General features: G+C 42.1%; 1 protein-coding gene across 2 annotated transcripts in view; it reads left to right on the top strand.

Annotated features, from left to right (window-relative positions):
- The window catches only part of ITK (IL2 inducible T cell kinase), a 44,189-nt gene that overhangs the window by 15,857 nt on the left and 15,611 nt on the right, over positions 1 to 12,721 (top strand). Inside the window, exons 2-8 of one of the 2 annotated variants that reach the window (XM_048862014.2) lie at positions 3,237 to 3,341; positions 6,935 to 7,016; positions 8,482 to 8,610; positions 9,342 to 9,382; positions 10,016 to 10,167; positions 11,434 to 11,499; positions 12,523 to 12,577. In XM_048862014.2, the coding sequence (XP_048717971.1) occupies positions 3,237 to 3,341; positions 6,935 to 7,016; positions 8,482 to 8,610; positions 9,342 to 9,382; positions 10,016 to 10,167; positions 11,434 to 11,499; positions 12,523 to 12,577 (630 nt within the window). The remainder of the gene's footprint in view (positions 1 to 3,236; positions 3,342 to 6,934; positions 7,017 to 8,481; positions 8,611 to 9,341; positions 9,383 to 10,015; positions 10,168 to 11,433; positions 11,500 to 12,522; positions 12,578 to 12,721) is intronic. The other variant, XM_075131236.1, reaches the window with a different exon arrangement.

Here is a 12,721-nt window from a genome sequence, read left to right as displayed (position 1 = left end):
TTTCCAGGCTCAGCTTCCCCTGACCAAGCCAGTTCCTCCCCTTTGCCCAGGGGCCTCCTCATGAGCCCTCCTGGAGCTCAGCAGGGTTCCTCAACTGGCCAGTCTGCACCAACAACTTTAAACTCTCTGTACCATCCTCATCATCAGGAGTACGCTGTCTCCTGGAGCTCACTCCCCATAGCTCTCACCAGCTGCTCCTGTATGCCTCTTCTTTCCTTCTTAGCTTTCACCGGCCCTTCCTAGCCCTCTCTATGGCCTAGATATCCTCTCTTAAGCCCCATTGGGAGACAGGTGACCGGTCACAGTTGCATTGGACCCAGCTCTCTCTTAAAGGGGCCAGTCACCCTATGACAGACAAACACAGGTTTAAAGTTAAGCACATGCTTAAGTGCTTTGCTGGATTGGGGCCATAGCTTGAAACCCCAAAGAGCGAGCTAGAACTCAACAAACTCCGACTTGCCCTGGCAACAACCACAGAATCCTGTGAAATCAGTGGAGATGGGGGATCTGAGAGTAGCTGGAATAATGCAGATTAGGAGCGTGGTGCATGGAAGCTTTGTGCTGTGCTTGATCCTTTTCAGTGCTGTTAGTCCCTGACTTTCATGAACACCCTTCAGCCAATAATTAAATAAAATCAGTAAAGCTGTACATGTTCATTTGCAACACCTAGGTATGTGGCAGCAGTGTACTATTGTCCCTGGATAAGTATTGAGTACACATGTTGGAGAGCATGCAATAGACACTGAAGTATTTAGGACAAACCAGCTAAAATAAGTAAAAGGAACTGACGACCAAGAAAGATGCTTCCCATGTATTTAATTATAACATAGGCAGGCTGAGAATAGCAAACAGAAAGCTATGGACATGTTTTACTTCAGTTGGCTGGCTCTTTTTTGGAAGGAAACGCTGAGGTTTTTGGAGACCACTTTAAAGAGGCTTTTTATTTTTCTTTGCAAAATGGCTCCGTTGCTTTTGTGAGATTAGTGTGCAATCGGGCATCACAAAGTCAGGGCTGGGTTTAGCTTCCAGCCCCGTTGACCAATCATGCATGGTTTGTGAGCAGTCGTTCCAGTGGTTTATGCTGTTGGAGGGCTGTCATTGTCTTTGCCAGTCAAATCCCGGTCTGTTTGAGGAATCTCCGGACACTTAGTTGTTGAAACAGTTATGTAATTGAAATGCAGATGACAGGTGATGAGGACTGTAGGACAGTGACACAGCTTGACACAAAGATTTCAACTCTCCCTATTCCCCTCAGCTAGGAAAGGTATCAAAAATCAATTTGCTGTTCCTTTTAGAAATAAAAGGCAGAGAACATGACCAGAAAACACTGGCTCCCAAAGACTTGTGGTTATGGCCTGAGATGTCAACGTAATAAGGTGAGGGAGGATTTAGTGTCAGCTATGGGCTAAAACAAAATGGAAGGTTTTTACAAGCTATAAGCAATGTCGTGGCTCCTGGGAGGGGGATATGGTTCCAGGGGAAGCACGAATGAAAGAGAGAGCTGCTGCTGTGGAGGGGAGACGGAGGCAGAGGAATAAATAGGGGAGAATGAAAGGAAAGAGGCGGCAGGCGAGAGAAGTGGGGTGAAGTGAGCCCATGTGAAGTTTAGAGTTATCTGTGTCCTGCGTGAGGCTGTCTCTACACTGGAAGGCTTGGCTGGTTTAGTAATGTTGGCAAAGTGCTCCCTTTGGGAATATATCAAAATAGCAACTCTCTGCCCTTTTGCTGGTATAGCTCAGCCCAACGCCCCCACCCCCGTGAGCGAAACACAATCGGCAAAAGGGCAGTTTTGTCAGCATAACTGCACCTAGGCTAGAGGCTTTTGCAGGCACAGCACTGTCAGTTAGGGGCCACAGCTTTTCACACTTCTGACCCACAGAGCTAGACCAGCAAAAGCCTGCTAGTGTCACCATAGGCTGAGTTACATTGTAAGCAGCGTTTATATTAGCTCTGCTGGCCGTGACAAACGTCTCAGCAAAGCCAGGGAGAGTGGTACCAGGCTTCTCTTCTCATTCTTCATGACTGTGAATACATGGCTGAAATTTACTCCTGAGCAGTGGGGCCAGAGTGGGGCCTTGTGCACCCGATGAACCTCACCCTTTGTGATCAGCTGCATTATCTGCTTCACTGATATTATACACAGGTAGGCAGCTGAAAGGTAGCAGTGTAACAAAAGACACAAAATAGTCTCCAAAGCCCATTTGTCAGCATGTTGATCCAAGCTACAGGTTGCTTTAGAAAAGCAAAAGTCCTCTGCACCATGGTGTTCTTGAAGCACTGCAGGCTTTTGTAGTCACAGATCTGTGCTGGAAGACAGCTACAACATTTAATCCCGGCTGAAGAAGAATCAAAACAGGAAACGAGTTTTGCTTCCGAGGAGCAAGTGTTTTTGTAGTGAATCCTTCAGAAGAATGCACTCGATAACAGGCATCTGATTAGGTCCTGTCTACTGAACACTGATGTTTTTCTAATCAGTCTCAGTTGTGAAGCTGCAGACAACTTGATCATGAATGCTGAGTGGTGATTAGGGGAAAAGAAATGAACAGAGCTGTTGAAATGCAGTTATTTTGCTTTTAGGAGTTTGAGCAAACATTTTCTTGGGGATTCCTTTGTCTTCCCCATTCCAAGCCTATTTATCTATCTAGTGTTTTCTGGTGAACAATAGTACGCTAGAGCTGGTCAGAAAAAGTAGTTTTGTAAGGAAATTTTGAAAAACAAGATTTCTTGTAAAAAAATTGTGTTTGTTTTTGAAACAAAAACTGAAAACCCAAATGGAAAAATGTTTATTTTTGAAAACCAATTTCAGTAAAATATTCCATTTTTGGTAAATATGTTCAGTTTTTGAAAACCAAACCCCTAAAGTTTCTTCCCAGAGCTGAACTGAAATCCAAAATTTTTACTGAAAATGTTTCCAGTTTTGATTTTTCAGTGTAAAATTAGAAAATTTCCAGCACAATTAAAATTTTCTTTAACATATTTTAGGTTGGTCAAAAAGCCATTTTTTTCTAGAAAAAATGTTTCAGCGAAAAAAGTTTGACTGGCTCTGTAATGAACTACCTGCTGTGTTCAGCCCTTTGCTTTTTCTATGCACTTTTCAAACAAAAGGTTCTGATCCTACTCCTTTCAAGTAAATGACCAACCTGCCTTGGACTTCACACTCAGCCTTTGCCTAATTACTCAATTAATCTTAATTAGCGAAATCGGAATCCTGAACCAAATACTTTTCTTTCTCTCAGAAAAAAAGAACTTTGAAGGGCTCCATTGAACTGTCCAGGATCAAATGTGTTGAAATTGTGAAAAGTGACATCACAATTCCCTGTAACTATAAATATCCTTTCCAGGTAAGTCTGCCGATATCCATACAATTGCTTTCTTTTGCAGAGTCTTTCACAGAAACGATCTCAACATGTATGTAGAGGTAAACTAACACCATGGCAGTGATATAGAAAAGCAAAGGGAGAACTTAAGGGGGAATAAATATGCTTTCAGCTAAGATGCGAAAAGAAATGGAGAATTGAAGACTAAGTCTTCCATTGACCACACCAGCGATTTTCAACCTGTGGTCCGCAGACTCCTGGAGTGCCGCACAGCATGTCTAAGGGGTCTGTGAAAGGTTTTCGTTACCATAGAACAATGGTTTTCAACCTGTGGTCTGCAGACTCATGGGGGTCCATAGAGTTTCTCTAAGAGTTTCTCTAAGTAGGTTTCAATGAAGTCACACAAATGAGGGTCATTCTTGTCAGTTGCCAGCTTGTGCAGATCAAGGAAAGGGGTCTGCACCTCCATCTGAAAATTTTTAGGGGTCCACAAATAAAAAAATGTTGAAAACCACTGGACTACACAAATTCATAGATTTTATGGCAAGAAGGGACCATTAGATCATCTAATCTGACCTCTTGTATAACACAGGCCACAGGATTTAATCCAGTTATTCCTGTATTGAGCCTAATCACTTGTGTTCGACTAAAGCATCTTCCAGAAAAACATCCAATCTTGATTTGAAGACTACAAGTGTTGGGGGCGTGGAAGGGGGAATCCATGTCTCCTGGTGGTTTGTTTCAGTGTTTAATCACCCTCACTAATAGTGAATTACCCCCCCCCCCCCACTGTCAGTGGGTTTTAGATCAGGCCCTTGATGAATAGGAGACATGCAGGAAGGCTGTTCCAGATGGGAGGAGCACTAACGGAGAAGGCTTTTCGGTAACGGTGGTAAGATTGTAGAAGGACCAAGAGGAGACAGTGCTAGGGAAGAAAATGGAGAAAACATATTCTCTAGTCTACAAAGAATAAATGCAAACGTGATATATTTACCTTGCCATCAAACGAGAAATTCCATAGTGTTAGGTGGCCATTACATTTAGAATTCCCATTTGGCTCTGTTACCTGAGTTGCCACCTCTCGCAATTTTATCACAAATCTCACAATATGTGGCCTTTTCTTAAGGCCACAGCTTCTGGAGCCAAGTGAATACAGGAAAATCTCATCTAATTCATTTATTAAGTACATTTCTAGGCCTCACAGTTGCAGAAAAAAGCTTGAAAATGTGACCACCCCCCCCCCCGCCCCAGCACAATCCTACAGAAAGAAAAGAAAAAGAACCCAACATTTCTTATTACATAAAAGCTCATGATTTTGGGGCCTGACTCATTATTTTGAACATTTGGGGTTGACAATATTGTATTCCTAATGTAGATTATAGATCACTTTCTAGCACATTAATCTAAACACTAAGACTGCACATTTATCATATGCCTTATTGACTAATAATTGTATAGAGGGCTCTGTTCACAATGGGTGAAATTCCCCTATTTTGAGCTGTGGAGTACACCAGCTCATAGGGGTACAATAAGGGAGAGCAATTAACTTCCAGCACAGGACTGGGGTCGGGAGATCCCAGCTGTGCCACAGACTCCCTTTGCGACCGTCAAGAAGTTACACAGCTCACGTTTCTAATAGTGGCTTCATTTTATAGGTGCCCAAGCTTAGAGACTGGGGGCTTTATCTTCACAGGGGCTGAGTCCCTGCAGCTCTGACTGAAATCATCGGGAGATGAGTGTACGTCAAACACCCACAAATCAAGGCCCCACTGGAATGCTAAGCCCCTTTCCACGCTGGGCTGAGAACTGTTGAGGGATGGCTGTTACAGGAGTGCTCTACATATGAGCTATCTTTACTTAGACAGTTATCAGATAAAGTGCCAGGTCCTCAGAAAGATATAATCTTGTTCAGATATTTTCTGGGACCAAGAGAAGTTGGTGCTGTGCACTGCAAATGGCTGCTGGTGTGCGGCCCTTTACCTGGCGCGCTTAACAACAGCTAACCAGCTCTGAGCCAGCTGGGAGCTGCCACAGGCTGAGGAAAGGTTTGGCTGGGGATATCCACCAGCTTCCAGTTTCTTTGTGTCACTGGAGCATGGCCAAGGATTAAACCCTTGTTTCCTGGAAACACCAATATTTAAAAAGAAACAAACCCTTCAATATGTTTCTTTCATCTGAATTCTTATATGTTGCCATATTGCTTAACAAATAAAATAAAGCTGGAGTAGAAAGCTGGGTTCGCTCTGCAGAGAAAACAGGTGAACTCCTTTTGAGATATCTGACAAACTTCACAGGTGATGTGAATGACACATGGAAGTTGCACCTGCTAATTGCAGGTCTGAATTTTGCCCCGGAGACAGTTCTGTATAGTTCTGTAAGAGCACATTAAAAAAAAAGGCAGCTGTATCCTGCTGTAGATCTGCCACCCAACCACCAATGGGTCTATATCTTCGTGTGGCTTGGTACATGAGGCCGCACAGTGCAATACAGCCTGTATCATACAGAAAGATAGGGGTTTTTTTGCACGCTTCAGAAGTTTGCTGCAGGTTTGAAAAAGCAACTTATACAAGCAACTGTACAAGACAGATCAGCACCATCAATGGAAGAGTAGTTCAGAGGGAGCAGGAGATATGCCTTTTTTTCTGTTTTTTCTTCGAAAGTTATAATTTATCAATATAAAGGGAATAATTCAGGGTTTCCAAGGCTGCACAGCACTTGGGTATGTATGCACGTATGTGCTAAAAAGCATCAGGACAAAGGGATGAGCGGAGGGATTGATTCTTTAAAATAACAGTCATAAACTCTCACCATTCCTCCCATACGACTGGGGATACTGTTTAAGGACCAGCTGACGTCTCACAGAAGTCTCTATTTAGAGACTATCAGCCTAAATCCTTTGGCTGCTTTGGAAAATGTTACCTTATTTCCTTAAATGTCATGAATGCTCTGCATTCTCTTCCCACATTTGTTCAGAAGTAGGGACAACTTTATGAAAACAGCATCTTTGTTTCCTAGTAGTTCACTTGCTTCTGCAGCTTATTTCCCATCTAAAATCCTAGAGCCAAATTCTGCCTAATTACACTGGAGTAAGTCCTGAGTAGACCCATTGAAATCAATGGAGTTGCTCAGAATATACACTGGTACAGGTGAGAGCAGAATTTGGCTCTAGGATTTCAGGTGAAGACAAACTGCATGAACAGACACACTGCTAAGAAACAAGGATGCTACTTCCATACAAATGTTAGTAATAGTGGAAGTTGAAAATAGAAAATGTAGGGCCAAATTGTCTGCTGGTGGAAGTGGCTGGAGCTACACTAATTTCACTAGTGTTTCCTCCACAGCAGAGAACTTGACCCCAAAGAATGTCTGAGCTGAATTCTTTCCTGGACAATATTCCCTATCAATTTTAAATAACCAAACCAAGGTGCTAGATTCTCTGGGGGTTATGAGCCATTTCTGAGAACACGTTGGCTGTCACATTTGCCTACATAGTCACTGCACTATTGGTATGTAACTCATTGGTCTGTGGTCTGTAAGGTGCTTTGAGTTCCCCTGGATATGAAAGACAGTAGGAGCTGTTTCTAATCACTGGCTTGCTTCTCTGGTCCCCTCTCCAGATTCTTCATGACAACTACCTGCTGTATGTGTTTGCACCCGATCGAGAGAGCCGGCAAAGATGGGTGTTTACTCTGAAAGAAGGTAACCTTAGTCCTGTGCGCAATCGAATCGAATCTCCAAAGTCACCTATTCCAACCCCGCTTTCTCAGTAGCCATAGACTAGAAAAAAATTACAGCTCAGAGGGAGTCAAATGCCTTATATTTGCACATGCAGAATGGCACTCGTGCAGGTGGTTATACAGCACGTTGGCAAATTTTAGGGGCATAGTTTCAGCAGCCCTTGGAAAAGTTGGTCCATGGGGAGGTTTTGGTTGGATTTCACTGGCAACATTAGTTAGTTAATACATTGTCCTAACCTTGATTCTTCTGATGCTGGGGGAGAGAGGGTATTTTACTTGATTAATTTTTTTTTGGTATATATAAAGAGAGTTTTTGGTGTGTAGAAAATCTTTCAACCACAGTTAAGACTCTTTGTTTGGATAACAATCTTCCTAAAGAAGTCGTTATTGGGAGGTTTATTTGTGGATGGCTTTTATTTCCCTCTCCTCTTGGATTATATTTGTTGGGATCACTGTGTTGATTATGCAGTGAAAGTGCAGTGAGCACTGCAAACAGAAAGGACCATAGTGCTTGAGATAAGGGAGGTCTTGTTTAGTAACACGGATTGCACAAGTCCTCCCCTTTACCTTTTCCTGGTTTATAACACTGGCTGTTGTAATGTGAGGGGAGTGTTCCATTTATCGGGGAGACATTTAGCCTTGCTATGAAGTTCATTGTTGCTGCATTTACTCTGCAACCATTTACTTTGCTAAAGGCTGCTATGGTTAGTGCTCTGCTTTAGCACTTCCTTTAGTTAAACATTTCATAACTTCATCTTCACGGAGCAATTTAACAGGCTCGGGTGAATCAGGCCTGCAGATCTTTTTTTAATAGTAAAAGGTTTTTTTACCCAGAGAGCACTAATTTCAAACATGGGAGCTTTAATCCCTCATGAGGACAGTCAGATGGGTATTTAAGCATGTGAATGCTAAATGTTAAATGCCAATTTTGAGCCATACAGCTAACACTGTAACTGAGCCAACAGTAGTAACTGACTGTATCCTATACATGCGGTACAGTTGTGGTCTCTTATAAGCGTCTTTGCTAAATGCTATGTCAGGTTTTCTATTTTTTTTATAAGTGCTTTTTTTTTTTGCCTTTGTTGTTGAAAATTTAAAGAGAAACACTTTGCCAAGATTCTAGTCTTCCCTGTGCAATTGCATAATTTCCATTAATGTTAATCAGGGTTTTTTGTATCCACTGATGGGAGAATACACTCCTTACATGAGAAAGTAGAAAATTTAAACACATCTGGCTGAAGATACTCACAAAAAGAGGGCTGTCATCAGCGTTCATGCTCTTTGACTGAGGGAAAACAATTTTCCTTGAAATTCAGATGATTTTCACTCACTTCCACTGATCTTTAACAGAGCTCATGTCAGTGCCACAGACCTCAGTTTGTCGTATAAATCCTTTTTAAAACAGAACATTTCCTGACTTCTTTCAGAAACCAGGAACAACAACAATTTGGTGCCGAAGTATCATCCAAATTTTTGGATAGATGGGAGATGGAGATGCTGTGCCCAGACAGAGAAGCTGGCAGCCGGATGTATAGAATATGACCCCACCAAGAACGGTACGGGATTCATTATGGATATTCTCAGTCTTCGATTTGTCTGTGCCAAGCAACAGTAAGATTCATCCCACCTTGTAAAAAGCACTGAAGAACATTGTGCTACATTTCCAGGGAAGAGAAATGGTGCCACCTTCCCAGGATGTACCTTATCCTCGTCTTCCTATCGTCCTTTTTAAATGGTATTCTTTCCTCTGAATTAAAACTGACCCAGTTACCTCACCGGGGTGTTAGGTGCTATCCTTTGAATGAGGTGTAAAACCAACTTGCTGACCACTTGTGATCAGTAAATGACCCAGGACAATTCTCTCAAGAGAAGGGAGTTTGCTCCTGTGTCATGGCAAAATTATATTTCTATTTTGTTCTACCTCCATTTGCCCTGTGGTTTCAGCTGAGAAAGTTATTCTCCACTTCCTCTTCTGAATTGGCTGTATAGTGCTGCTAGGGGGAAACAAACGTTGCATTCTACTAACAGCTGCTTTCCACTGGTGCCTGGGCAACCCCCATACAACACCTTCAGGTCTAGTTCTTCTGGTTGAAAGATGCTATGCAAGTGTGAGGGTCGTTTTTTGCTTCTTATTCCAACAGCAATAAGGAGCCAAGCCTTGTTATTCTTAAATTATATTCTTCTCTATACCTCACAGCCATTTCGACGTCACTTACATGGCTCCCTGATATTCTTCTCTGGTTTTGTCTAGATTGGTTCCAAATTAATTTACTTCATTTCATTTTAGCCTCCAAGAAGCCTCTTCCTCCCACTCCTGAAGATAACTGGGTGAGTGCAGCGAGGCAGGAGAAGCCTCAGCAGTGCCTTGTCTGATTAACTTGCCCTGGGGAAAATGCCCCATTTAGGGCTCATTGCTTGCAGTGCACTATTCTCTGCAAAGAGATTAGCACGCCCGTGATTCTTCCTGGATTCCACGCTCCTCTTGGATTTTCACCTTTGTCTTTCTCAAACTGTGTATGAGCAGCGCCATGTAAGGAGCTAAGTTTGCTCATTAAGATGCAGTTTGGTTTGACAAATGGGCAGCAGCTTTGCAATATTTTACTTTGTTGCGAGAGAAGCAGGACCTCTGCTGTGCTAAACGCCACCACACTGAAACACTTCAAGCTTATTCCAAGTCAAAGGTGGGCAAGCCCAGCAGCACTGATAACCAGTCCTCATGTTGCTCCTTCACCAGGCAGCTGGGCTTGCTGTTGTTCAAAAGGGCTGGGAATTTCTCAGTGATCCCAGCATCCCCCACCAGGGCCATAGAGACCCAATCATTTTCCATGTAAATTTTCCAGCATCGAGGATATGGGATCACTATAGAGGGTACATTTCACCTACTTAGCAGTTACTGGCTACTTGCCCTGTATTTTTGTGGATATAAATTCTGAGCCTGGTTATTGTTTTTTTTTTTTGCAGAGGCTGTTGCTAGACCCCAAGGATGCTTTAGTAATGGCCATATATGACTACAAGGCTCAGAATCCCCAGGAGTTGACCTTACAGCGCGGTGAGGAGTACTACGTTATTGACAACTCTGAGGATCATTGGTGGATGGTTCAGGATAAGAATGGGTAGGTACCTTTGTCCTAGCAGCGCCTAAGTCATCTGTAAATCTGCTGTGTGTGTCCATTACAAAACACACTCAATAAAAAATTGTTGAGGGCCAGATTCTGGTACCCTTACTCACCTTGAGTAGCACCGTCCTTGAGGAGGGGTCCCATTGACTTCAGTGGAACAACTAATGGAAAAGGTAGCTTTAGGACTGCTTATGTGTATGGAATCTGGTCTTCTAATTGAAACACATCCGTTTTCATATCAACCCCCAGCTGGCAACACAGCCTTACAGCTTTGGAAAACAAAATTTTGCAAAGCCTGCCGAGAACAAAGCCCAAACAGGAAGCAGAAGCCACTTAGCTCCAGTGTTTTCAGGATAATATTCTCCAGATTGAGCAGAACAGAAACAGCACAGAACAGGTTTTAACTAGCTGAATTAATCATATTAACACTGCAGCTCCCAAGCAGCCTGGTCCTGTAACCCTTGCAGAAAATGAGTAATTCCACCTAAATGAAGGGTCTATGCGTGAGTAAGAATAGCACATAGCCCTGAGCACAGAGCAATGTGTAACTGCATTGCCCTGGGTGGAGCACAGGGAAAGCACGGTCCCTATAGCTGGATGGGAAACAGGTTTCCTGTCTCATGAGAATTTGTGAGATTTTGAAACTTTTTCCCATCCCAAATCAGGATGAAAAGTCAAAATCTCAACAATTTTCATGAACCAAAAAAAAAAAAAAAAAAAAATCAGACTGGGCCAGTTGAATAGTTTGGTTTTGATGATGTCAAAACATTTCATTTTTTTTACTGTCAGTTAAGTTACATTTTGCAATGAAAAGTCATTCCAACCCCAAACCAGACCTTTTTCTCTTTGGTACAACGTTGACATGGAATGTTTTGAAACTTCTTTCAAATTGTTTTTAAAATGGGAAATTTGGAAAAGCCGTCCCTTTCCTGTAAACAGTTTCTATTACAACAAATGGCGTTTTCCAACAAACCACTGTTTTGTTGGAAGATTTCCCAAGCAGTTCTAACTGTGCCATAGGTACACCCCTTTCATTCACAAATCCTCCTTTTCAACTGGGGTGGAGGGAATATGCTACATCAGCTCCTTACAAATTATTTTTTGTCTAGATTAATTTTTGGCTGGCATCCATTCAAAACAACAAGCAAATACAGAGCAGGGAGTGAGGTTTCCTACATACTAAAGTTTTCAGAGCTGACAGTACATGTACAAAGAATCCTGGCTTTCTGATATACTGACAACCTAATCTCCTTTTAACAGGCACGAAGGATATGTACCAAGCAGTTACCTGGTGGAAAAATCACCAGACAACCTGCAAATATACGAGTAAGTAGCCTGAACTTGTTTCATGGGTCTTGACAGCTCTAGTGGCATCGACACTAACCTCCTTTGCAAGGTGCTTTGAGATCGAGTGATGAGAAGTACTGAGTAAGAACTAGGTAGCATTAAATATTACAGCTGCTGCTGACTCAGTGAGCCTGAAGTCCCACTGTCTTGCACGTTGCGTAGTCATTATGACACTTCTTTGGGTAACGTTTGACAGCCCCACAGAACAGATGTATATGATCATATTAGTTAGAAGACAGTGGAATCAGGTCCTGTGAGCCTGTCTTGTAACATCACATAAATGAATAGGGAACTGCAGCGTTCTCACCTTAAACTTGATGTTATTCTTGGACAGTCTCATTGTATACTTCTGGTGCAGTGAAGATGTTAGTTCAAGTCAGTAACTCTTTCCTATTACTAATAGAACTAGGGCTGGTTAAAAATGGGAATGTTCTTCCATCGACAAATTTTGCACAAAACCAAATATTTTTGTTTTGGGGGAAGGTTTTCTCTACATTTTAGATTGTTGTCAATGAAATTATTTGAAACTAAAAAAGGGAGTGGGCGGTGGGGAAGGGGAAAAATCCCACAAAACCCAAAACACACGTTTTTGTTTCGGTTCAAATCAAAAGGAAACTAATTGTTCAAACCGATTCATTGAAAACCATCAGGAAAATATGAATGATGTAAACGTTTTCTTGAAAGTTTTCATAAAATTCAAAGATATTTTTCCATCAAAAATACTTTTCCATGACTGGCCCTTGACTGGCCCTACTTTACAGACTTGATATTAGCCTTTACAAAATGTATTACATCCCTTGAGTTAACTGGCAATCTGAAGACATGAATATTAATTCGTAGCAAATATGGGCAGTCCTGGGGTATATTTTCTTCATTGTTGTGCTGCAGGTTGGTCACTGACTTTTTAAAAATGGCTTTGCTTATGCAAGCTAAACAAGGCAATATATGATGATTGGTCCAAATAGCCTGGAATTCCTGACTGAGTCTTTCTGTTGCTTTCAGATGGTATAATAAGAATATCAGCAGAAACAAAGCAGAAGCACTCCTCAAAGATGAGGTAAAGTGGTGTTACTTTTTGAATGAATTTGGAAAGCAATAAGTTTGTTTCGACTCCAATTTGCTTAAAGATATTGCATATGAGGAAGGAAGTTAGGTGACTCCCAGTGGGTTAAGGAATTCTGTTTTGCCTCCAGAGGCCTGG

This window comes from Caretta caretta, chromosome 8 (assembly GCF_965140235.1).
Source record: "Caretta caretta isolate rCarCar2 chromosome 8, rCarCar1.hap1, whole genome shotgun sequence".
In the NCBI taxonomy this organism is placed as follows: domain Eukaryota; kingdom Metazoa; phylum Chordata; order Testudines; family Cheloniidae; genus Caretta; species Caretta caretta.
This window is presented reverse-complemented; position numbering and strand designations above follow the sequence as displayed.